This window comes from Asterias amurensis, chromosome 3 (genome assembly GCF_032118995.1).
Source record: "Asterias amurensis chromosome 3, ASM3211899v1".
NCBI classification, from domain to species: domain Eukaryota; kingdom Metazoa; phylum Echinodermata; class Asteroidea; order Forcipulatida; family Asteriidae; genus Asterias; species Asterias amurensis.
The window spans coordinates 14,228,269-14,255,082 of NC_092650.1; the positions used below are offsets into that span (position 1 = coordinate 14,228,269).

General features: G+C 39.3%; 1 protein-coding gene across 1 annotated transcript in view; it reads right to left on the reverse strand.

The window, feature by feature from the left end:
• Nucleotides 1-1,217: 1,217 nt before the first annotated feature.
• LOC139934679 (protein fantom-like) overlaps nt 1,218-26,814 on the reverse strand; it is a 42,372-nt gene continuing 16,775 nt past the window's right edge. The window contains exons 12-35 of the mRNA XM_071929035.1: nt 25,409-25,482; nt 23,945-24,084; nt 23,247-23,404; nt 22,462-22,528; nt 20,849-20,961; nt 19,843-19,950; nt 19,333-19,401; nt 18,440-18,517; nt 18,068-18,183; nt 16,944-17,143; nt 15,761-15,855; nt 15,346-15,532; nt 14,931-15,085; nt 14,193-14,318; nt 12,320-12,409; nt 11,150-11,401; nt 10,037-10,108; nt 9,131-9,367; nt 7,960-8,023; nt 7,384-7,610; nt 5,913-6,105; nt 4,605-4,689; nt 2,987-3,120; nt 1,218-2,175 (exon numbers count right to left, since the gene is read on the reverse strand). Of these exons, the coding sequence (XP_071785136.1) occupies nt 2,045-2,175; nt 2,987-3,120; nt 4,605-4,689; nt 5,913-6,105; nt 7,384-7,610; nt 7,960-8,023; nt 9,131-9,367; nt 10,037-10,108; nt 11,150-11,401; nt 12,320-12,409; nt 14,193-14,318; nt 14,931-15,085; nt 15,346-15,532; nt 15,761-15,855; nt 16,944-17,143; nt 18,068-18,183; nt 18,440-18,517; nt 19,333-19,401; nt 19,843-19,950; nt 20,849-20,961; nt 22,462-22,528; nt 23,247-23,404; nt 23,945-24,084; nt 25,409-25,482 (3,171 nt within the window). The 3' untranslated portion in view covers nt 1,218-2,044. The remainder of the gene's footprint in view (nt 2,176-2,986; nt 3,121-4,604; nt 4,690-5,912; nt 6,106-7,383; nt 7,611-7,959; nt 8,024-9,130; nt 9,368-10,036; nt 10,109-11,149; nt 11,402-12,319; nt 12,410-14,192; nt 14,319-14,930; nt 15,086-15,345; nt 15,533-15,760; nt 15,856-16,943; nt 17,144-18,067; nt 18,184-18,439; nt 18,518-19,332; nt 19,402-19,842; nt 19,951-20,848; nt 20,962-22,461; nt 22,529-23,246; nt 23,405-23,944; nt 24,085-25,408; nt 25,483-26,814) is intronic.

Sequence of the window (26,814 nt, forward strand, 5' to 3'; positions counted from 1 at the left end):
CTGTTGGTGATTGTCAAAGACTTGTCTTCACAGTTTGTGTATCTCAACATATGCACAAAATAACAAACCTGTGAAATTTTGAGCTAAATCGGTCGTCAAAGTTGCGAGATATTAATTTAAAAAAAGAAAGAACAAAACTAGACGCACCATGGTCACATAGTCACAAGAAGTTATGTGCTTTCAGATACTTGATTTTGAGACCTCAAATTCTAAATCTTCACTTCAGAGGGAGCCGTTTCTCACAATGTTTTTTAATACTATCAACCTCTCCCCATTCCTCGTAATCAAGATAGGTTTTATGCTAATAATAATTTTGAGTAATTACCAATACTGTTCAATGCCTTTAATTTATGCACTTGGGTGGAGCCTATTGGATTATTGGTCTTCTTCCTTCTAGTCATAACAACTTCCTATTTTAGGTTTGATCATTTCAAACAACTATTAACTGCGACAAAATACTCTTTAATTTTTGTTGTTTACAAACTCCTTTATTAGTATGCAACCATTATGCACAACAAAAATTTCCTAATAATACATATTTCACATTTTTGGAAACATAAAGGTTCCTTGCTCTAAAAAGACTATATACAATCAATAATTTATACGCGTTGCAAAATAGACGTTTAAAATTTACAATAAAGCTGGTCTTAAACGATAATATTAACATGTCCTGCAATCCAACAGCTTAACTGCAAAGCATACTGTACATATTATAAGTTATCACACAAGCGCGAGTGGAATACGGACAAATAAAGTGCTTCTGCGTCCCATATCCAACGAGGCCGAAGGCCGAGTTGGATATGGGAGGCAGACGCGCTATATTTTCCATATTTCCACGAGCGCACGTGTGATAACGTATTTATCTTCAAGCAAACTTGGCGCGTGACATAGAACACACAACACGCATGGTAGTGATATTAGCCGTGCAATACAGGTTTTTATCACCACTCCATTCTGCGAATCTGATTGGAGGATTAGCGCATACTTGAAGATAATAACCATTCACAAAGCCTCTATATCGATAACAATAGTATTTTAAAACAAAATATTTAACACCTAATAATAATTAACATCTTCAAATTCGTATTAATATGAAACACACTGGCAAATGGCAGTACACTGTGCATAAATTCCCCTTATAAAAACCTAAAGTAGTATGGTCTAGCAGTTAAGAGCATCCAGAATCATATTCTAGTAGTTGAACTTCTCCTTATTAAAACATAATGTAGCGTGTTGTGGTCTAGCGTTTTAGAGCATCGGAATCAAGTTCTGGCTGCTAAATCAGCGAAGTGCTGGTTTGATTCCCGGTCATGACTCTTGTGTCCATGAGGCACTTATCCATAATTGCTTCTCATTACCCAGGGGTATAAATGGAAAGCCGAGAGGGCTGACACAGTACTGTGTTGGATTAACGGCTAAGCGCAAATTTAAGCAGCTTAGGGTTGAATGGTCTACGTATGCCAGATAAACAGGAATAATAATGTTGTATTTAAGGCACTGGACACCTTTGGTAGTTGTTAAAGACTAGGCTTCTCACTTGCAGTATCTCAACATATGCACAAAATAACAAATCTGCGTAAATTTGAACTCAATTTGTCGTCGAGGTTGCGAGAGAATAACCAAAGAAAAAACACCCTTGTTACACGAAGTTGTGTGCTTTCAGATGCTTGATTTCAAAACTGCAAGTCTAATTCTGAGGTCTCAAAATCAAATTCGTGGAAAATTACTCCTTTCTCTGAAACTATTTACTTCAGAGGGAGCCGTTTCTCACAATGTTTTTTTTTTTTACTATCAACAGGTCTCCATTTTGCTTGTTACCAAGTAAGTTTTCATGCTAACAATTATTTTCAGTAATTACCAATAGTGTCCACTGCCTTCAATAAAGCACCTGGATCTAGCTACTAGAATTTCTGACTAGTGAAAACCAAAAAGTAATACTTATTTTTTTAAGCAGCTGCTACTGCAATAACAACTGGTAGTACAAAGCGAACTATTTGAAAGGTTAATCAAGGCACTATCATCTCCATTATTTAATTGTATTGTTTTAATCACTGTTGGTTTCGCCTTCACCTTCGCCATACTCGACCTCTGATGCTGCTGCCCTCAACGCTGCAATGCATTCTACCGACACAGTCAATGTACCGATAAGGATGGACTCTTCTTTGGCATAGTGAACTGTTGAAACAAATTATACAGATAATCACACAGGTTAGACATGCAGATTAGAAAATCAATATCTGAAATCTCATTTTCCACTCAGAAAATACAAACAAATTTTCAATTGTGTTTGAACATCATAATTTGCTGTTTCAGAACGCATATATTCAGAAGTATTTCCATTATGGCCACCAAGCTTTACTCAATTCAAAACAGGTCTGTGAAATATGGCTAGCAGAAGAAAAACTATGGGTTCCCAATTAAAATTAAATACATAAATTTCATGTTTTGAAACTATTTTTTATTTCATGATCTGTGCTGGCAAAACCTGAAAGAGAAGTTACAATTTATCCTTGGAAAGTAACGTTTGCGGTGACAATGTATAAATTCTTCGTAAGTTGTGGTGGCTCCTCACTTATTGAAAAGGATGCATATTTTTCGAGTTTTTGTGGCCGAAGTAAGAAATTCTTTAAAGGAGCTTGCCCATAAAGTCATGGATTGCTTTTGATGTTTTACTTATATCTGTTGAGTAAGATTTGAAACTTTACATGGTGGAAATACGATATAGAAAGGTTTGCGGTAACACCATGTAATGACTATCTCTAATGAGTTGGGGTGGTTCTGAAAAGAACCGTTGGTTAAGTACTGTGGAGGTGGATTAAGCAGCATGCAGCATCAGAGTCCAGCTTTTTTCAGAAGACGATCAGAGTATACTGATCGAAATGTCGAGTTGAAACCAACGGTTCTTTTCAGAACCCCGCCAACTCATTAGAGATAGTCATTACATGGTGTTACCGCAAACCTCTCTACATTATATCTGTTGACTTACTATCGATATCTTGCTCAATCACATCTTGTCCCTTCTCCAGCATCTCTCGGACATCCACGTAGGCGTAGCCGACTTCTTCACACTCCAAGTCTTGACTGTCCTCCGGCGGTTCACTGACGACCGTCAGCTGGATCCTGACAAAGATATAAGACGTGGTCATTTTCAAGCTCAAATTTCACTTCATTATTCTGGTCATGAAGCCAAGGACTCCAAAAAAAGCAACCCTAAAGGCAGTGGACAATGTTGGTAATTACTCTAAATAATTATTAGCATAAAACCTTACTTGGTAACGAGTAATCGGGAGAGAATGATGGTATAAAACATTGTGAAAAACGGCTTCCTCTGAAGTGACGTAGTTTTGGAGAAAGAAGTAATTTTCCACGAATTTGATTTTGAGACCTCAAGTTTAGAATTTGAGGTCTCGAAATCAAGCATCTGAAAGCACACAACTTCGTGTGACAAGGGTGTTTTTTCTTTCATTATTATCTCGCAACTTCAACGAACGAATGAGCTCAAACTTTCATAGGTTGGTTATTTTATGTATATGTTGAGATACACCAAGTGAGAAGACTGGTCTTTGACAATTACCAATAGTGTCCACTGTCTTTAATCACTGTAATAAAACTAATAGCCGAGTACCCAAATGGAGAGATGACAAGGCAGGAAGTTTCAGTTTTAGATGTAGGATGGAAACCCCAGAGAATTTGTTCTGTGGAAGTTGTGAAGAGACTGAAAACCCAATCTGCGTAGTGCCCCTGTTGTGATTTGAATCGGGGTCCTAGGTGAGGAAAAATACCAATGAGTAGATTTTTCGGAGTGGATCGAGGGGACATCTCATTTTTAACCTCAATGACTACTTTCAAGCTAGTCGAAACGTTGAGACCAATTAACTTCGCAGTAGTGAAGTTAATAACGATCCTCTATTATAAGCTTAAAGGCAGTGGACACTATTGCTAATTGTCAAAGACTAGCCTTCACAGTTGGTGTATCTCAACATATGCATAAAATAACAAACCTGTGAAAATTTGAGCTCAATCGGTCATCGAACTTGCGAGATAATAATGAAAGAAAAAACACCCTTGTCACACAAAGTTGTGTGCTTTCTGATGCTTGATTTCAAGACCTCAAATTCTAAACTTGAGGTCTCGAAATCAAATTCGTGGAAAATTACTTCTTTCTCGAAAACTACGTCATTTCAGAGGGAGCTGTTTCTCACAATGTTTTATACCATCAACCTCTCTCCATTATTTGTAATCAAGAAAGGTTTTATGATGATAATTATTTTGAGTAACTACCAATAGTGTCCACTGCCTTTAAGTTGTAGTCCCAGCCAATTTTGTATCTTCCTCCAAGGTTCTAGTTTCAAAGCAGGACAGTTCTTTTCACCACTCAGAAGTCTCCCGAAATCCAAAAACCTACTCCGCAGTAGTACAATATAAAGCAAGACGGTTCTCTAAAGAACAAAATCTACCTGGCAAGTAGACACACACATGGTGTTACCGCAAACCAAATATATGTCGATACCTCACCATGCAAAGCTTCAAATCCTAGGATTTAAACAATTGACTGATTGCGCTTTTATTTCTTTAGTTGAAGTAAAACAAATAAAGAAACTTACTTTCCCTGGGACTGGTCCTGTGGGTGCAGCATACTGGCCAGGTAGTCTCTTTGTAACTTATGATTTTCAGCATCTACATGAAAAACTGAATGAAGACAAGGAAGCAATTGCTCATTATTTGTGACTAACAATCTGCTTTTAAAAGTCGTCTGAGGCGAAATGTTTGACTGCAGTTTTGGCAACCAATGCTAGGGGTTTATAATGGTGAGGAGGGAGTCACTTTAGGGAGTGTCCCATTATTAGATATAAGTATTCCACCATTAGCACACGGCGCAACTCATTGACCGCCAAAACATTCGCTTGGAACGCTCTAGCAGGCAATGGATTACGATTGCGAGTCTACAACGTGTTCAACTTTCAGCTCAAAAGCTGGCATATTTACATTTGTAATTTTTGAAGAGCATTCGTGAAACCCAAGTCTGATTAAAATGTTTTGAAAAAATACCTTGAAGAAAAACTAGCTCAATGCATGAGCTTTTGGTTATCAGTACAGCCAGTGTGCATGGACATGATTGAATAAGGTGGAATTACAGCACACATACGAACAGCCCAATTTAATGGATCTGCTTAACAACGAATTCTGCGATAACGATCTCCATTCTCCCCTTGCATGCACACAAACCAAATTCCCCGCTAAACTTTAAAATACGCTTGACATTAGCACAGAATTTTTGCAAGCAGAGCACCAATTCTTTGCTGACAGTTAGCAGAGCCATGAAATTGGGCCTAGAACTGCGGCTATGAAATAAGGGAATAACCAGCTTGGCTGGTTTTAAACACTCTGTTTAATATTGGTTGCAGCCTGGATGCGATAATTAGCCGAGCTGCATCCACACTGCAACCGGTTTAAAACAGAGTGTTAAATACCAGCCAAGCACATTTTTATTCCCATTCAAAAATACCTTTTCGGTCAAGAAAACGTTTTGGTCCAAAAGGAAAAACAATGCAAAAATCATAATTGCTCAATTATTTCTTTCAACAACCCACCCCTCAAGCTATGAAATGGTAACGCCCTCTGGTAAAAACTCCTTATAAGGAGATTGGCGTGGGCATTGAACGTATCGCGTGATGTGTCACAGGTGTTCCAGCTCTTTCTCACGACCAACAGGAATGAATAAACTGTCTTATAAGCACAGGTGCAAGCTTGCGTGTCACGCCCACGTTTAAACATTTCTGGCTGTGGTTTAAACACCACCACATGATTTTCTCTCAACCAATCAAAATGGAGAAACTGACTGGGGTATTTATGAATATGATTTCATGCATGAGTATGGTGGTGTGCTAAAGATACACTCTGTATTGACTCACTCTTCTTGAAGTTGAAGACTAGATTTGAGTAAGCCTTGGTCTTGGGCAGAGAGAACGGTGTCTCGGTCTCTTCCGCTGATAGGCCCAGGAAGTGGTACTCAACGTAGAGTCTCTGCACTTTATCATCGTTAATGACAGGGTTGTCAGCATCTAGGCTCAGCTGGAATATTGTCACAGAGACCGTGTTCTCACCCTGAAAGAAAAAAAACATAGTTGATATTGTCAATGGGAGACTTTTGGGACGCTTGGTGGCAGCAGACTTACCAGGTAAACTCCATTGTTCTCGGTAATGTGCGCGTGCTCAGAACTACGTAAACAATGGAAATTTACCTGGTAAGTCTGCTGCCACCTACCTAGTGTTCCAAAGTCCCCCATTCTTTGATTGTTTTCAATAGCCCTCCCACTAATAATAATTCTGAGTTTTTTTAATGGGTGTACCAAAGCACCCAGTATTCTTTTCCTGCAAGGTAATGCATCAGAGCTATGTTTTGAGGTCTGAAATCTATTCCCTTACATAGCACCATGTAATGGTTTACATGTTGATGTGGCGCAATATGCTGCTGAACGAACCACGAACACTGCAGCGAAAAACCTTTTTTTACTATAAATGGACTGGCGTTTAAAAAACACGCAGGATTTACTGCTTTAAGCAGGTAAAAGAGCAGCATTACCTTTTACATGAAGAAAACAACAGCTACCTTTTTCACGAGGTAGCCGTCGATTTCACCAAACTCTTCCTAACTTAGGAATCATCTTAGGACTTGGGATGGGTTCAGTTCCGTATCCAAATACGTAGGACGCATTGAACCCATCCTAAGTTAGCACGGGTTGCTCGTCCTAACTCGAGTTAGGATTAATCCTAGCGTTTCGTGAAATCGGCCGCAGGCATCACAAAGTCTGAATTCAGAAAAAAGGTCTGAAATATCTCATCCCATGGAAGGTTATGGGTTCGAATCCCATGAAGGGAGTCTGGGCAATCATATTATTATTAATATTTCTGATATTGATCCATGGCTATAAACCAACTCTTACTGATATAGACCTTATGCATTGACGTCATCCAGCCGCCATCATACATGTCATAGAGGAAAAACGATGACAAAACAATTGAGCCGCACGGAAGTGTACGCGTCGAGCACAGTATTGGCCCATGAACAACTTCGATCGGCCAGCGGAAGTCTCTCCAGGACCGTTGGGATGGGCTAATCGCTTGTACAGATTCTTGTTCAGGAAGTACAGCATGCATGCAGTGCATAGAAATATGGTGCAGTGTGATGCATGAAGGGACTGCGCATTATTAAACCAATGTGCGTGCATGATACGTTTGCCCATCCCAGCGCATTTGGTTAAAGCAAAGCGCTGGGGACGAGCGAAATGAACAATCTCCTTTGACCTCTAGGTGAAGGCGCCCTACTGAAAAGACGTCATGTGCATAAGGTCTATTGATCCAAGGCTATAAACCAACTCTTACCGGCACAACTGATGTAGGTCTGTTCATGGCTGGTGACATGACGACCAAAGCTTCGCTGTCGCTCGACACATTATTATCATCTCTCTCATCTTCAGCAAACTCTTGTCCTGCATCACCTGCTCCTACCTCCTCCTCCATCTGGTCATAGTCAGCCTCCTCCCCCTCCTCCTCTTCATCTAAGGGTTCTGGAATATCAATCTCCTCCCCAATGGAGTCATCATCAAAATCTACAAACAAGGTATCGTTAGTCAATCTATTGCTCTTTGAATGGTTCAATTTGTTTCTCCATCACGAGAATCACCCATTAAAAACAGACCAGAGTTTCACTCTGACAAACTCGGGTCGATACCCACCAGGGGCTGATTTCGCAACGAATTAATATTGATCAAAACAGCAAACCGATCGTAGTTGCTAAGTAAAGTGTCTTGTCAAAATACACCATGGTAATATTGACAGTTTGTCTTGTTTGTCGGAGTACGAGACCAAGCCCGAGACCACAGGGCAATCGAGACCCGACATGCCAGAGAAGCTTGTCTCGACACCTACAACACTGCCTGCTAGTCACAAGAATCTTACCTCTAGACTCCTGGGCATTGGTGTCTCCAAACATGGTATCATCAAAATGCTCCGTCTTACCGACCTGTGGATTCAACACAAAGACATGGTCAGGTACTGAGACTGAAAAACAGGCAACCTCTCCAGCCATGAAGTTGATTCCTGTCCACTGCATATAGATTCCTTTCTTAAGTGGGTCATTGCATTATTATGGACCAAATTTGCAACATTCTGTAAAATTACCGACTCACTGTCAAGACAAAAATCATATCAGGCTATCATGGCTACGCTGTCATTACTGGGGTGCTGGCAGTGTAATTTTTTGTTCACGAAGACATGAAAAAACTGTCGACGGTTTTAGTTTTTTACATGTATGCCACTTAAACGTCTTCCTTAATGATGTACACACATTCCCTGAGAGGACAGTATGACACAATTATGTAGAATGTACTCAAAATAATATTTGGAACTGAACAAAATGTGGACACTGAAATTCTGTCGAAACACCTAGTCGATGTAACACATTTTAAACCCGACAGTGCAGTCTTTACATCTATCACACTTAGACTCACCTTTTCTCTGCAATGTTTTTTGGGGGTTCAGTTTCTGTTTAGTAATGTTAGTTGTAAATATCTATAGTCAGTGTTCTACTACAATTATGTCATGCTCTCCTGTCAGGGCAATTGTGCAAAATCATTAACAAAGACACCTATTCAAATAAAAGTTAAAAAACACTGCGCTGCCAGCGACCTACATGTAGTATGGCTGCGTGTAGCTTTTGCAGGTATGGATCGGTCTATTAGGGAGGTTTAGCAGCACATTCCGCAACAAAAACTGTGAACGTGAACATACATGACATAAATCAATTTTCTGGTAGAAATCTCACGTTTAACCATACGTTGAATAATAATAATAATAATAAAAGTCTTGTATAGTACCGGTATCTGCCGATGCAGGCGCTCATGGCGCTTGCTCAAAAAAATCTGCACCCTAGTCAGCTTAACGCTCCAGGTGCACTGCTTGTGATAAAAAGAGTTATAGTCATGTGCCTGAAATAACCCCTAAGTGGTGATGTCACCTAGAAATGTCACAATTTTTTTATGTTAACGTCTGTGCTTGCGTAAAGTGCAGCCAAACCTCCCTATTGACCCAACTGCTCCTTCATTTAATACAGGTCTGGTACCCTCCTCACCTTCTCATCTGTCTCCTCTTCACCATATTCTGCTCTCATTTCTTGGGCAACCAGATCATTCATGTCCTCTGACTCATTGTCCTGTTGCTGTTTCCCGTTTGCGAGTCCTTCCAATTCACGCTCGACGTCATCAAGGGCTGAATCTTCAGCACTGTCAAATTGACTGTCTGGGACTGTAGCAGCGGGTTGTGTGTCGCCCTCTAGAGTCTGCGTGAGGTTAAGGTTAGTCGGCTGCTCCTATATGAATATCCATCACAATAATAAGTCAACTTTAAAAGAACAAGTTGCATACTTCCTTAAAGGCACTGGACACCTTTGGTAATTGTCAAAGACCAATATTTGCACTGGACACTTGGTTATTACTCAAAATAGTTGTTAGCGTAAAAACTTACTTGGTAACGAGCAATGGAGAGCTATTGATAGTATAAAACATAGAGAGAAACCGCCCCCTCTAAAGTAACATAGTTTTTTTGAAAAAGGTAATTCCTCACTCAAATTTTTAAAGACTGAAGCCTTTTTTAGGCATCTGTAAGCACACAAATTTGTGCAACAAGCATGTTTATTTCTTTCATTATTTTCTTGCAACTTTGATGACCAATTGAGTCAAAATTTTCACAGGTTTGTTATTTTATGCATACGTGTATGTTGAGATACACCATAAGCAAGAAAACTGGTCTTTGACAAGTATAAAAGGTGTCCAGTGCGTTTAAATTTGAATAAACTTCGACACAATCCACTGATTTGTCACAATTGAAAACTGCAAAAAGTGTTGCTATGCTTCATGGTCCTGGGCAAGCTTTAGCGGAGTTACACATACAAAATTTCCAATAAAGGAGTATCGCAATGACGCAAGGATAATAACAGGCAAGTGATTTGTTTCATATTTAGTATCGTGTTGTGTCTTACCTGGGGAGGGGGTGTGACTGCTATTACAGGCTTCTTAGAAGACTCTGTGGACTTCTTCCGAGCAGCAGGTTCCTAAATATACCAAAAAGATAACGGAATCCATTTTAGAAAAGAAGGGTGCCAATGGGAGACTTTGCAACACTAGGTGGCAGCAGACTAATCAGGTAATTTTTTTTTATGTAGTTCTGAGCATGTGCGCATTACTGAGAACAATGGACTTCAACTGGTAAATCTGCTGCCACCAAGCGGCCCGAAAGTCCCCCATAACGGTAACGTGCCAATAATAATGGTACCATGCCAATAATGGTAATCCCCTGGCTTGCTAAAAGACATGCAACTTCGTATTTGCAAAACAATCAGTGAAAATGATAACTATCACGCATAACCGCGAACAATGGATTTGACCAGGTACATGTAAGCCTGCTGCCACCAAGCGGCCCAACGTCCCCCATAACGGTAACATGCCAACAATGGTAATCTCCTGGCTTGTTAACAGACACACAACTTTGTATTTGAAAACAATCAGTGAAAATGTCCACCAACACTTCACTTTGTACATGGATTTTCATATTTATTATGACACTATTATTAACCCTGACAGCATCTTGTGCCAACAAAAATTCAGCCCCATTTCCAGACAGGGTGCTCAAATTGCTTAAACCGACCCTACAAGAAATACAAAAGAATTGCAGCCATGCAAACACAAAACCTTTTGATTGAAGCTTTGCATGGTGTTGATAAATAGGAAGAAACTATAAATAAGCTCTGCTTCCCGCCGAATTCTGTGCTTACGCTCACGATTCCCCGCTTGTCGTGCGCTAGCCTTGTAAGCGTAGAATGCCTAGTAACGTTGAGTACGCACGCGCCGAAGCCCAAATTTGTCCCATACCCGTGAACTACGCTTGCCGCAAGCACAGAATTCTCTGCTTCTGTAAGCACTGATTCTGTGCTAACGGTAAGCAGAGCCATGAAATTGGGCCCAGGTGTGGTCTCGATGTTTCGAACAGTATACTCTGCTTGTCTTCAGGGGAGTCTTTTTGAGATTTTAAGCTGTGACTAAAATAAATCAATGCTTATTCTATTGAACACATGTTGGATATTTTTCAAGTTTACCAAAGCTGGTGATGACCCTCTTGGGCGAGGCTGGGGTCGTGACCTCTGCAGGTCTTCTTGCGATTGGGACTTATTACTAGTCTCCGTTCTGGGTGCTGCTGGTGTCGATGCTGCCAGCGGCTTGGGTTGTTTCATTGGGGTGACTTGAGGAGCAGCTGGTGAGGAGACTACAGCTGGTCTTAGGGGTGGCCTGCCCGAAACATTTGGATGTTGTCTGGACGGAGTGCTTGGAGCAGACGGTGGTTTAGCCGACTAGAAAAAAGGGGCGAGAAAGTTGTTTCATTAATAACAACCAAAGTGAATTTGTATGTGCTTTCCACTTTTACAATCCTACTATTCAGTCACCCCTTTATATGGGGTCATTTTTTGCAAACTGGAGGTTTTTTTTAGGACAATGAGTCTAATGCACATGGCGTCAGTTGAGTGTGCCCTCCAATAGAGGTCAGACGATCACCGCTTATTTTTGCCCTACCTGTATACCATGTATACTGTACTTCACTTACATAGCTGTGCATTTGCATTGTTGAAAGGTAGGGTCATCCTTGTCAACGTTAATTGATTCATAGCCTTATTACTAAGAAAAGTTTCCGTTAAAGGCAGTGGACACTACTGGTAATTACTCAAAATAATTATCAGCATGAAACCTTTCTTGGTGACGAGTGTAATGGGGAGAGGTTGATGGTATAAAACATTGTGAGAAACGGCTCTCTCTGAAGTGCCATAGTTTTTGAGAAAGAAGTAATTTTCCACGAGTTTGATTTCGAGACCTCAGATTTAGAACTTGAGGTCTCCAAATCAACCATCTAAATGCACACAACTTTGTGTGACAAGGGTGTTTTTTTTCTTTCATTATTATCTCGCAAGTTCGATGATCGATTGAGCTGATCGATACACCAACTCTGAAGGCTAGTCTTTGACAATTACCAACAGTGTCCACTGTCTTTAAATACAGTGCCTACTTGTTGAGAAAACAGTCATGGTACTTTCATCAAGAATGTCAAACCAATTCATCTGTGTTGAGCGAGGTACATGTACTACAGGGTACCAGCCACATCATTGGCCATATTGACAGCAGCGGAAAAGTTGTACAAAAAATCTGCCAAATTCTGATCAGCAGTCAAGAAATTAAACAGCAATTTTGTGAGTTTGCTCTGTGACATTGAGACTCACCTTTGGTTTGTCCGATGTGATCTTTGGTGCCATGTAAGTACCGTGCCATTTCAGCACCACATCAATTGTTCCACACGCTCCACCATCACTCTGTGTTACAAACAAATATCAAGTTGGTGTCTGGAAACTGAGTTTTTAAAAATGTATTACAATTCTAGTTTCAAGTCAGACATATTGAAGCAATTATTTAGACTTTAAAGGAACACGTTGCCTTGGACCGGTGGAGTTGGTCTATAAAACTTGTAAAAAGCGTTTGTAACCGTTTGATTTTGTAAAATGCATACGATTGGAAAGATGTTTTAAAACTAGAATAGAATGATTCACACAAATTTGCCTCGAAATTGCCTGGTTTTGCCTTTACTTTGCGAACTAACACGGTCGCCCATTTATGGGAGTCAAAGATTTGACTCCCATAAATGGCCGACCGTGTTAGTCGACGAGGTAAACGGAAAACCATGCAATTTCGAGGCATGTTTGTGTGAATCATTGTATTCTACTTTTACAACATCTGTCTAACCAAATGCGTTTTATAACAAACAGTTACAAACGGTTTATCAAAGACCAAATCGACTGATCCAAGGCACTGGTTCCTTTAATAAGAAATAATTTTGAAAGGCTAACAATTCTTACTTGCAGCTGAGAGGCTGAATTGCAAGGACGCTGCTGCACTGTGTTCAAACTGCTAAGATGCAAGGGCACCTTTGGCAGCCAGCCACATTAACCCATATTACAGAGCACAGTTGTAGATCGAAAGTGATCGATTTTTCTGAAGGGAGGAAAACCTGAGGGCCCTAAGCTGCACTATATATTTTTTTGGGTTGTTATAAACAAATACTGACTGCTTTTTCTTGTACTAAAGGTGTTTGAAACTGTCGGACTCCCTCGGTGATCCCTCGGGCGGCTTTGCCTCTAGAAAACAGAACATGCCAAGATCATCTTGGGAATTTTAGTTTTGATAATCTACCTCATATATAAAATCCTCTAATCTGATTGGTTTAAAATGGAGTAATTGAAATAGCTGGGCTCCTTTTCTATCAAGATGACGTCACAGCAATCGACTGTGCCTGCCCTGAAAATAATGGTCGCAAATAGGTCGCTCGTGTATACTGTATGTACGAGTAGCGTTCCATGTCATGGTAGTCAGGGTTTGTTGATAATAAGAATCTTTATTCGGTATATAAAAGAAATATTGACTGCTTAATAATCAGGGCACAGTTTAAGTTATAGGTCCTCGGTGATGTCCAAACCATGACTTTTTGTCGGTGATGTCCGAACCATGACTTTGTCAAAACCATGACTCGTGCATGGTTTTGACATCACCTTGGGCCTATCATTTTAACTGTGCCCCTTATATATAGTATACATGTATAGTGATCCCCTGAGCGTTCTATTTTCCCTCGGCTACGCCTCGGGAAAAAAAACCACTGCGGGGATCACCTCCGGAGTCATAGTTTTAACCATAGCACTCGAAGCAGTCAATATTTGTTTTATAACACCCCAAACATTCTAATTACTGTACAGACTTTACAGACCTGAATGCTACAATCCACGGACGACGCGAATACAGATTGCGAAAACTTTTACTGTGCTCTGCATGTAATCCGAAATGGTTACAGACTATTAATTTATCATCCTCGTACACGCAACGGACGTCTGGGTACTGCACGCCGTGTGCTAGTCTTTCTGACTAGCGCACGGCAAATCGATGCCGTCGTCTAGCAAAACTAAGACATATCATGTGATGCGCTCTAAACCAATGAAAAGGCAGAATATTGGTAAGGGGTGTTACAAAGTATAACAGTCAATATTTCTATACTATAGATGGCAAAGCAGTATATGTGTTTACTTGTACAATACATGTATGTGCACTGACCTGTTTGAGTTCAAAGGTGCCTCTGATAGCCTTATCGTGGGCTAGACTAATAAGAGGCACTTTAGCCACACCAAGATATGCAACATCCTCAGGGTCTGTATCGTCAAATACATACACCTCCAACAACTGTCAAGAAAAACACAGAATGAGCAAAAAGATACAAGTTTACATGTACGTTACATTGGAACCATCAGATGTTTATTATCTTTTGGTGTTACCCATATACTGACGTGTGTGTGGTAAGCACTGTCTACTCGGTAAGAACATGGCCAGGATTCGAACCAACACTCTGCTGCTGGCAGCACCAGAGCTAGGGTACGGTAAACTAGACTTCTTGGCCATGAAACACCACGTATTGTCTGCTTTAAGCAATTCTATGAAATTGTGCGCTTTATGTAGATAATAACAATAATAATTTATTGGTTTTACATCGCGCTCTCTCCAGGACCAGCCTGTTCGAGGGTACATAACATTAAAAGTGTCATATGAAAATAACATACATGGATTCTAAATCACATATACATGGATCCTAAATTACATACATGGATGCTTCTATTCCAGCTTATATTTACCGGGTGTCTCAAAAAAGTTTTGATTTTGATGTTATATGAAAGGTGATTCCATAAGCTATCCATACATCTAAACCTTTTCCCCCAGAATGATATATGTTTTATTCGGCAGCCATTTCAAAAAGTGTATAGTTTTTTTTTAGACAAACGATATAATGTCTAGACTCACCTCAGATTTCAGATAATGGTCTAACTCAGCATTCATCACCACTGCGTAGGTATTGGCATCGTTGAATTCAGGTGAGTTACTACTGGTTACTATGGTGGTATCATGATCGTTGAAATCAAAGAAACGATAGACGACGTAGGGATTAGGCTGCACACCTACCGAGGAATAAATCAAGTACATGGATGCATTGAATACCAATCATAATAATACAAAATATGGATCATAGTAATAATAATAATAATAAGAATAAGAAGAAGAAGAATAATCAGCAAAAGTTGTTGATTTTTTAACAGCTTTCATCTGTAGATGTGAGGCACACTGTGCAGTAAACCTTTACTATGACATGTAGGTGGATATTGTGCAATATAACTATTCATCATTATTATTATTATTATTATTTTGTCTGGTTTCCTACCTTCTCGCCTTGCCTTCAGACTGCTACACCTGACCACCTTGATAGTCAGTTCATTCATATTGGTATCCCTCTGCTGGCCACTAGTGTCATCCCCTCCTTGGGCTCCCTTGGGCTGGTCCAGTGTTGCCAACGCTTGATTAATGGTCTTTGTGTTTGATGTAATGTAACCCAAGGCTTTCACTCGTTCCTACGGACAAACAAAAGTAACAATATTCATTTTGGTTTTATCCTTAATACACAGATGTGTGTTAGTATACATGTACAAATATTGAGTGGCTCAAAGTCGAATGGGAGGAATATTATCGCAAGGTAAAATTTGGACTGTTCCATTTCACAAGGCGAAGCCGAGTGAAATTGAACAGTCAGATAATATTTCTCCCATCTTTGTGGAAATTCATTGAGAATCTTCACTTACTCTGAACAGCCTCAGGGCTTGATCCATCGGTACTTTAAGACGCACCCAAAACTCTACCACACCAAAGTTCACCCCAGCACGACCAGACTCCACACCTGTAAAGAAAATTTTACAATTGAACTACAAGAAACTTACGAGCAGAGAAGTTGCTTAGAGGCAGTGGACACTTTTGGTAATTACTCAAGATAATTATTAGCATAAAACCTTACTCAGTAACGAGTAATGGAGAGAGGTCGATAGGATAAAACGGTGTGAGAAACGGCTCCCTCTGAAGTAACATAGTTTTCAAGAAAGAAGTAATTTTCCACTAAAATATTTGAATTTGATTTCGAGACTTCAGAATGAGATTTTGAAATCAAGCATCTGAAAGCACACAACTTAGTGTGACAAGGGTGTTTTTCTTTAATTAGTATCTCGCAACTTCAATGACAAATTTTGTGCTCAAATTTTCATATGTTGAGAAACACCAAGTGAGAAGACTGGTCTTTGACAATCACCAATAGTGCCCAGTGTCTTTAAATGCATACAGAAGATAACAAACACCGAGTATCAGTACAACTATGAATGCAAAGTTACTACAGAAGACAGTGCTCCTAGGAACAGCAAGGATCTTGCACTGACCTCTACCGAATGGGAAGTAGGCTCACAACCATGGGCATCATGCGGTATCAATACTTCTCAACACTAACCCCTGGTAAAAAACGCTGAAGTGACTACTTTGCGTGCACGCTTGTTGAAAACCTTTTGAGGGGTTGTATGGCTCTTGTAGGACACTTAGTGTGAGAAATCGAAATGGATGAATTTTAACTGAATTCCAATTCAAATGAATCATAGTTTTACACGGTCACCCTAAGCAGCATACAGTTAGACATATCACAAGATCAAAGATTGGAACAATTGCTTTTTTGAGGGTATGTTGAATAAGTGGGTAGCTTGGTAGGATTCAAATCCACAACCTTGTGACTGCAAGTCCTGCAGTCTAACCACTGGACCACGATGACATTCAGTTGGAACACTCACCTAATGAATGTGTTAGAGCCGAGTAGTGCCGTTAAAATTGTGATTTAGTAACTAGACGACGGGTACTTAATCTAATCATTGCGGAATCAGCGATAGCTTGGTAGGATTTGAACCCACAACCTTGTGATTACAAGTCCTGCAGTCTAACCACCATGACACTCACCTAAGAGCTGAGCAGTGCCATGAACCCTCCCGTGGGGTTTGTCCAACAGGTCTCTGAATCGGAGCTGGCATGCAGCGATGGTACGGAACTCTGTCCCTACTGCCTGGTGGACCTCGAGGGTCGTGGAGCCCTTCATCAGATGATGAAGGAAGAAATCATCAACGGTCACCTTGTATTGGGATGTGAAGTCATACTGAGGCCTGCAATCATAGTCATAACAATAATAAGAATAAAATTATTAATAATTGATATTTATAAAGCGCCATATCTGTTGGAAAGACCCTCTTGGTGCATAGAAAAAGAACTCTGCTAATGACAGTACTTAAAGCTGAAATCTTGCAGCTACATCGTTGCCGGAAACATTCGTTGAGCCATCAATCTTTTATAGTTCAGGATTGTCAGAAAAATGAATGAATAATGCCAGATAAAGGGAGATTTCAACACTGATTCCAGTACCTTTTGTAACTGTCTGTACTGGGCAAATGAAGTGTGACACCATGAGTGCATGCATGGTGCACGTACACAATGAGCCTTCAACAGCAATTCAAAACAGCCTCCACAGTTGTACTTTGTCCCACACTAAAAATATTAGCATGTTAGTACATCAATGGCTTCTCACACATTGGACATTTATTTTAAGAGCTCACAAGTCTTCTGCTAAGGTGTTCTTGAAATTTGTGGAGGTTTTTTTTCACCTTCTTCGTGGATTTAAGTATTTAGGATTGGAAATCTTCAAATCATTCATCCATACTTCCGAACAACCATGACAACTGAGGGGGAAAAAAAATAATTTGAATCATGACCATAGAGTTATATATAAGAACTAGAGGGCGCACGAGTGATGCTTCGTGCACAAATGCCACGGGACCGCAAGATGACAAGCGCGTCATTCTGCACTGGCGTTGAATATGAAATACACGTTTGAGGTTTTTTTTATTGAACGCTCACGCGATGCTGTTTGTTCAACTTACAAAATGGCCGCACATACACACGCTGTGAGATAGCTGTTTTGTCAACTTAGAAAATGGCCGCCTGCTCGCATACCGGGGCGCGTATATAGGCCAGTGCGCGCTCTAGTTCTTATATATAACTCTATGATCATGACAGAGTTTGTGATTGTTTACCTGTCTCCCTTGACAACGGGCGTAGACTGCAGCTCAAACTCAAAGAACTCATACGTGACAAAGGTGGACGGATCATCATCACCAAGGACCTTCAAGCCATCTCTGCTATATGAAATCTGATCAAAAATCGTAATGAACGGGTAAACTCAATATAAATAGTTGGTAATTAATTTTTGAGGTATTTATCAATCTACACGTATGCCATACCTTTAATTTCGAGCCATAATAATGTAATAATGTTGCTTCCCTTGTGATTTATTACTTTTTTTTAATAGATGTTAAATTTGCATCGGGGATAAAGAATATTAATTTTTTTTTTTTTTTTAAGATTTATTATTACTTGATATTGTATTTCTACACACTGGTACTTACTTTACTGATGTGAAGTTCCAGGATGTTCTGACCTCGCTCCAATTTGACCGTCTCGTCAATCTCCTCATACTCATGGTCCTGATAGAATAAATAGACTGATTAATGTAATAGCAATTTTACAGGCAGTGGACACTATTGGTAATTGTCAAAGACTAGCCTTCACAGTTGGTGTATCTCAACATATGCATAAGATAACAGACCTGTGAAAATTTGAGCTCAATCGGTCATTGAAGTTGTCACACGAAGTTGTGTGCGTTTACATGGTTGATTTTGAGACCTCAAGTTCTAAATCTGAGGTCTCGAAATCAAATTCATGGAAAGTTACTTGTTTCTCAAAAACTATGGCACTTCAGAGGGAGCCGTTTCTCACAATGTTTTATAACATCAACCTCTACCTATTACTCGTCACCAAGAAAGGTTTTATGCCAATAATTATTTTATTTATTACCAATTGTGTCCACTGCCTTTAATAATACTAGTAGTGGCTTCTTATACAGCGCTCATATCTGTCACTCAGTGACGTTCAAGGGGCTTCAATATTAATTTGTTTTCTTGCAAGGTACGTGGGGGGCTAGGTTTTGAAGTATGAGACCTACATACTCCTTTTACATATAGCACCATGTAACTGCTTACAAGATGCTGTGGCGCAATATGATGCCGCCGATCAAACAAGGAATACCGGGGAAACCCCTTCTTATTTCGATAGTTGCACACAGGATCAACGGCTTTACCTCCCATTCCAGAGACAAAGCAATTATGGTTAGATGCGAACTCAAACCCACACTCTGCTGATTCGAATCACCAGAGGCATGTTGTGGGTTCGAATCCCTTTTTTGTTCAAAGATATCATCTCATTTCTTTAAAGTACTAGCAAAAATAACTCTCAAACTTACATCGGCAATGTCTGTGACCTTGTACTGTTTAGTGCCATAGGCAACATCTCGCAGCTGTCTCTCTAATTTCTATATAAAGAAAAAAAAATCAACAAAATCTTAGCGGATGATTAAATTCAATTTTATTCACCATAAAAAAGAACTTTGCTTTGTCGAGCATGCCCATAGCCTGATGGTGTAATAATTTATTTAACAAATTAAACTATTAACAGAATGACAATTTTTCACATTTTTAAAACTTAACACTGTAGGCCCAATTTTACGCAGTCTTCAGAGGTCAAGTAAATGTTGGAGCCACAAAGGACGGCAATGGGTCTGAATCATATAAGCCACTTTTAATATAGTTTAAACACAACTAATAGTAATTGGAGTAAAGTAGAAAGTCCTTTCGAAAATAAACAATGTACATGTACAACAACAAAAACAATACTTTGTATACCTTAAAAATCAATTTATCTTTTAAAATTCATCTTTTTGAACCATTCAATATGAGTAATTCTTTGAGCTTACCTTAATTCTAGCAGCTCTGATATCCAGCAACTGTGCATACTCCTCTAGCTTAGTCTCGTATTCCTGCTTGTAGTCATCAAGCCGTGTTGTAGCCCCCTCTACCTCAATCTGAACACACAAATATTGAGTTTATAGTGGCTTGCGCTTAGGTCCGTCACGCAGTGACGCTCATGGCGCTTCAACATTATTACCCCTGGTCACTGGGCCTTTAATCATTCCTTAAACCATCTCAGCTCCCTGGGGGAGTATACAGCCTGTGCCGCCAAATATGTAGCGCAATCAAGGCTATTCAATCACAAGAATCGTCTCTGCACTCACAGGTACCCATTTACTTCTAGGTGGAGAGAAGCAATTATAGTGAAGTGAAATTTGATACTTCTAAACTCTGGCTGCAGATGCTCTGTAACATTTTAAGAGGCGTCACCATGCAGATATAAAAAATATCTGAATTCCAATTAAAATCATATATTTCTAAACTCTGGCTGTAGATGCTCTGTAACACTTAAAGAGGCTTCACAATGCAGATATAAAAAATATCTGAATTCCAATTAAAATCTGATATTTCTAAACTCTGGCTGTAGTTGCTCTGTAACATTTTAAGAGACTTCACCATGCAGACATAAAAAATATCTGAATTCCAATTAAAATATAATATTTCCAAACTCTGGCTGTAGTTGCTCTGTAACATTTTAAGAGGTATCACAATGCACACATAAAAAATATCTGAATTCCATTTAAAATCTAATATTTCTAAACTCAGGCTGTAGTTGCTCTGTAACATTTTAAGAAGCTTCACTCTGCAGACATACAAAATATCTGAATTCCAATAAAAATCTTACATTTCTAAACTCTGGCTGTAGATGCTCTGTAACAATTTAAAAGGCTTCACGACTCTTCAAACAGGACAGTATAGATAGCCTTTCACACGTACACCTTTCATCAAGGATGGCGGCCAATGCAACAGGACTATAGAATGACCAAGGCAGCGTTTAGTGGCAGTACCTACCTGGTAATCTCTGTTGATCTTGTGTTGTAGAATCAGCATATTCCTAGTCTTCTCTAGCTCACTGACTGTCTCTGCATGCTCAGCTTGTAGTGTAATCACTTGCATTCTCAGATCTGATCAAACAAATCAAATACTCAAATGTTTACAACATGGTGTTTAAAGCCATTGGACACTTTCAGTAAACAGTATTGTCCAAAGGCCCACACTTGGTGTATCACAACTTATATATAAAATAACAAACCTGTGAAAATTTAGGCTCACTCGGTCATCGAAGTCAAGAGAAAACAACGGGAAAACCCACTCTTGGTTTTGCACGTTTCGTTGTGTCATGACATGTGTTTACTATAAATCCGTAATTCTCGATGTCGAGAATTGATAATTGTTTCAATGTTTTCTCAAAAAGTAAAGCATTTCATGGAATAATATTTCAAGAGAAGTCTTTTACCATTACCTTCTGTAAACCCTGTGAGGTATTTGTAAATCTGTGAACTTTTTTTTTTTTTTCTGTTCCGAAAGTGTATAATGGCTTTTTAATGGCCGGAGGAGTATCTGTGTGAGTTATTGAGCCACTGCTTTTTTATTTGAACACCATGCATTATCTAGCCGTGTCTAAAACAACCATGACGCATGGTCGCATTGTAGGTAACCCTGCCCGGAAATATGTGTAAGCTTCAGTAACTGGATGAAGGCAGTGTAAACCTTTGTTTTTCGGAATCATTTAATTTATTTAATCCAATATAAATGTAGCTGTATACAAAAAACTAGCCTGTAAAAATTTCAGTACAAAAGGTGGAAGCAATTTTGAAATATAGCTGAAACTCTGGAGCCATTATGTCAACACAGGAAGAAGAATCTGAAGTTGGAATACACAATCTAGGAAACGTTTTATGCAGGAACAACAAGAGCATTGTTCTGTAAATTGCTTTATAACTTGGTTTATTTATTTAAAAATGCCATCGCAGCATACCGCTGAATTGAGGCATAATTTACAATAATTAAAAAATATTACATTAGTTATTAAAAAGCTTTACAATAGAAAATACATAGTGAACATTTGATAAAAAAAAAATCACAAAAGCAATGGCCTGCCAGATATGTACAAACAGGTTCACTACATTTGTATACATTTAAGACCAGAAAATTAAGCAATTAAGCAATTATATTAACATGGTAATGTTCCTGGTTTAAATCAAGGTTGCAAATTGTGTACATCACTAAACCGAATTTGATTTAAAAGCCCCTCTTTAGCTTCTTCTAAAAACAACGATGTGGTTTCTCCTCGTGGCAGTGTCATGGCCGAGCGGTTAAGAGCACCGGATTTAAGCACTGGTGTTTGATCAGCAGGGTGTGGGTTCGGATCCCGGTCGTGACACTTGCTACATAAAATTGGGGAGGTAGTGCTTTCTGCCAGGCTTCGAATTGATGATACCCAAGCCTACATTTGTATGGACTGTGAAAGGGGTACACCTTATCAGCCTTAAGAGTAGGTGGCAACGGCCTCTGGAAAAAAATCATTTGTAGCCCACACCTTGAAGTGGCCTTAAGGCCTTGTGTGTCAGGCGACTTGCATAAAAAAACATATAAAAAAAATATTTAAAAATCTCTTACTGTACCTTTATTCATCTCCTCATCCACTTTCTCCAGAAACTCCAGATCTTGACTCACTTTCTCTTTGCGTTTCTAAAAACAGGACAAAAGTGCAAACTAACACATGAGGAACTTTGAGTGTGGCCAGTTTCTCAACCAAATCTAGTTGTGTTGGAAAATGCTACATCATTTTGTACTCCCTTATAAGAGAATGGGGCCTCATTTTGACAACAAATTCACAATAACATGGGATACCTAAATAGACTATGTGACCTGTGACATCACATGTTTACAAAAGAGCCACAGAGCCTGGACTTCCTGCAGGCCTTATTTGGAAGAAAACACAAAATCTTATATTTTATGGAGATTGCACTGTCTAATTCTTATAAACTTTTGAACTTTTCAGAACTCTTGGTTTTATGTGGAAATTATGACACAAAATGTCATCTTTCCCATAGGACCAGTGAAGTACAGTGCCTGCCAGAATACTGAGAGAATGTACAAGGTCACACTTATTGTAAACAAGCGTCACATGATCTATTGACCAAAGTACGAGTCAGAGTCATCAAACAAGTGAATCAAGTTTGACTCACATGTCATATAACTCTGCCGTCTACTGTTTGAGTTCCTGAGTAACAAACATCGAGTCGGAGTCCAGATGGTTGAGTATCAGTCTAAGTCTTTGACCAACATGACTCAAAACTGAGTCTGGAGTCATTGAAAATGTGTACTCAAGTTGGACTCACAAGTCATACATACGACACTGTCTACTTGTGTAAGGCAGTGTAGTATATGTTTTGTTTGTGGTTACCTTGACGATGATCAGAGCTTCTTCAAGCTCTTGGAAGTCGATGGCGCTCTCCTTGGTAAAGAATCTCATCTTGTCTTGAAGCTCATCCAGTTGCTGTCTGACCTGGTAATAGTTTACTTGAAGCTGCTGATTCTCCTTCTGTAACTTCTCATATTGCTCTGTTGAAAAAAGAAAAAGAAATATCAGGAGTTAAATTATATATTCTTGACGTTTTGCCCAACCACTTTTAGGGTCTGTATACATTTGGAAACAACTCTGACAATTAATGGCAATGAAAACTCATGTGGTAAGAAGTGCACTGCAGCTTAGGGTAGTATAATGCATTTTGAGAAACATTTTACTTTGAAGTTCTAAGTTAATCAAAAAAGATGTCACCTTTTTTCCCCCAAATATGAGTAATACAAACATTACAGGGATTATTCTTCATGCGTGGACATCTTTAAAACCTGACCAATTAACTTTGAATTAAAACAATTAAATGATTCCACAAGCCAAGTTACATTGCCTTTAAAGCTCTGTCAACAAGGCTAACTTTCTCAGCAACTTGGAGGCAGCCAACTGCATGCATAAGCAATATTTTCAGGGAAGTTCTACTATCATTATCTTCAAACTTTGTAAGTTTAGTGTCAAACAGTGGACATTGTGTTTTGTGTCCTTCAAAAAGTACCCAGACCTTTTGAATTTGGGACATTATTTACCTCGTTCCTCATTGAGTCTATCCAGCAGGGTGTTTTTGTCGTTGAGATCTCCTTTGAGTGTTGCCTCTAGTTGAGCGATCTGTAATTTCAACTGCTTCTCATTGGCTCGGTACTGCCTCTCTCGCTCGGCATCAAACGCACTGGGTGGGCAATGTATAATAAGGAAATCAATATGTGGTGAAGAGGTTTTAAACTAGCGGTCTCGGTAAAATTATCAAGCACCATTTGTGTATTTTTGTGTACATGTGTATATCTCAACTTGTTTGCCTTTTATTGTTGTTCAGTGATTTTTATTATCTTCTGTGCTTTTTTATATGCCTAAATCTCTTGCCTAAATGTATTTTGGGGGATTTAGGAGACATACAGTACATGTACGCCTTTTGGCGATAGTTATTTTTGTAACTTTTATGCTCTCCTGGGCACCTCACTGTTGTTTTACTTTGTTTTCTTAAATATTTGTAATGTATGTACATGTGCTTGTAAATGTGATTGCCCAAACAAATATTATAATTATTATAACCAGGCCTCGACAAGTTTAAACCACTAGTTTAAAACCGATTTAACACACTTTGATTCCCATTGAAAAATAACTTTTCGGTAAAAAAAAAACATTAACACTTTTTTGTCAAAAAGTACCCCCAAAAATGCAAAAATTATAATGTTTGATGACACCCCTCGCGCTATGAAAAGGTAAGGCCCTCGGGCAGCTCGGGTAAACAAATCCTTATAAGGAGTTTACTGTGCACGTCGCGCGTATCTCGTGATGTGGCCAAGGTTTTCCAGCTGTTGCTCTCGACCAATATGAATGAAGAAACTGTCTTTAAAGCACAGGTGCAAGCTCGTGTGTCACGCCCATGATTTAACACTCTCAACTGGTGTTATATCATCCGTTTACACACCCCCACGTGATGCCCTCTCAACCAATCAGAATGGATAGACTGTCTTAGGTATTTATGAATGCAAAACTAATTAGTAATTACAATCAGGGGAGGTTTGTAGAGACACCATGTGGAGAATCCTCTTTTCAGTCTTGCTACCATGAGCAGTGCAACGTTACAACACCTTCGTGCATCACTAGCCCTTAGTAAAGGAAGTGCTGGAAAACAAATACGAATGTAGCCGATTTCATGAAACTGTACGAAACTGCATATCCACTTGCGCACTGTTTATGGCGTTAGTTTCGCCTAAATCGTTGCGCAAGTGGACTTCGGTTGCGTAAATGTTTGTGAAATCAGCTGCAGGTGTGTAGCATGTACAGCACGTATTTGTGCAGATGTCTAGTTAACAATTCTATGGCATTTGCCAACCAATAGTGTATTTTTATAAACGCTGTAAATTGACTTATAGGAGACACTAGGTGGCGGTAGACTCACCAGGTAAACCCATTGTTCTCAGAAATGTTCTGAACTCCTCTAAACAACGAAAGTTAACATGGTGTACATGTATGTACGTACTCGGACTTACCTGTTTAAGAGTTTCTCATTGGCTTCTTGGAGAATAATCTTCTCGTTTTCTACGTCACTGATTCGTTCTTGAAGCTGTCAACAAGAATGAAACAATCAAATTATTAATTCTGATTATTCAGCCATTGTTCGGTGGGTGGACCAAAGATGCGCTGGGTAGACAAGAATGTTCAGGTTGTGATACCACTGAACTCTAAGCAGCAGCACTGGGAAGACCGTTTGTTATCAAATGCATACGGTTGGAAAGATGTTTTAAAAGTAGAGTACAATGATCCACACACATTTGCCTCGAAATTGCGTGGTTTTCCTTTTACTTTGCAAACTAACACGGTCGGCCATTTATGATGGTCTACCGAACGTGTTAGTCGGCGAGGTAAAAGGAAAACCACGCAATTTCGAGTGATACTTGTGTGGATCATTATATTCTACTTTTAAAATATATTTCTAATCATAAGCATTTTATAACAAACGGTTACAAACGCTTTTCAAAGACCAACTCGACCGATCCAAGGCAACGTGTTCCTTTAAAATCCCCGTCATACTTGTCTGGATTCAGCAGGAATGAAGAAACACCAGTCGGAACAAAAATTCATGTCACATTCAGGAGGGTCAAATGCACTGTATTTTTAAAGGGAAGGTACACGTTTAGTAATTGTCAAAGACCACTGGGGCCCAATTTCATAAAGCTGCTTAAGCACAAAATTTTGCTTAAGCAAAAAAATCTGTGCTTAGTAAATTTAGATTACCGGCCAAGACTCCACTCAATTGTTATGCTAAGTAAACAACAGCTAGATATCAGTCACAAGCAATGTATATGGCATAAATTTTTGGTCAGTAACATGTGTGAAATAGGCAAGCTATTTTCATGCTAAATTCTTTGCTTAAGCAGCTCCATGAAATTGGCCCCAGTCTTCTCACTTGGTGCATCCCATCATGTGCATAACATAACAAGCCTGTGAAAATTTCGGCTCAATCGGTCATCGAAGATGTGAGAAAATGATGAAAGAAAAAACACCCTTGTTGGACAAGTTTGTGTGCTTTCAAATAGGAATAAAAGACTTCTAGCTAGACGTCTTTTATTATTTTAGTGAGAAATTACCTCCGTCTCAAAAACTACATTCTTCAGAGGGAGCTGTTTCTCACAATGTTTTATACTATCAACAGCTCTTCAATGCTCGTTAATACCAAGTCAGTTTTTAAGTTAATATCTGTTTTGAGTAATTACCAAACGTGTACCTTCCCTTTAACCAGGTGATGGCGCTCTCAAACATATTTGCATCACTACCGGGGGTATACTAATTCATACCCAAAACAGTTATTAAAGACTGGAACATATTACCACCAAAGACATCATATCCATAATGGAAAATAAGACCTTTAAAGGAGCCGTTATAATCCACCTCTAAA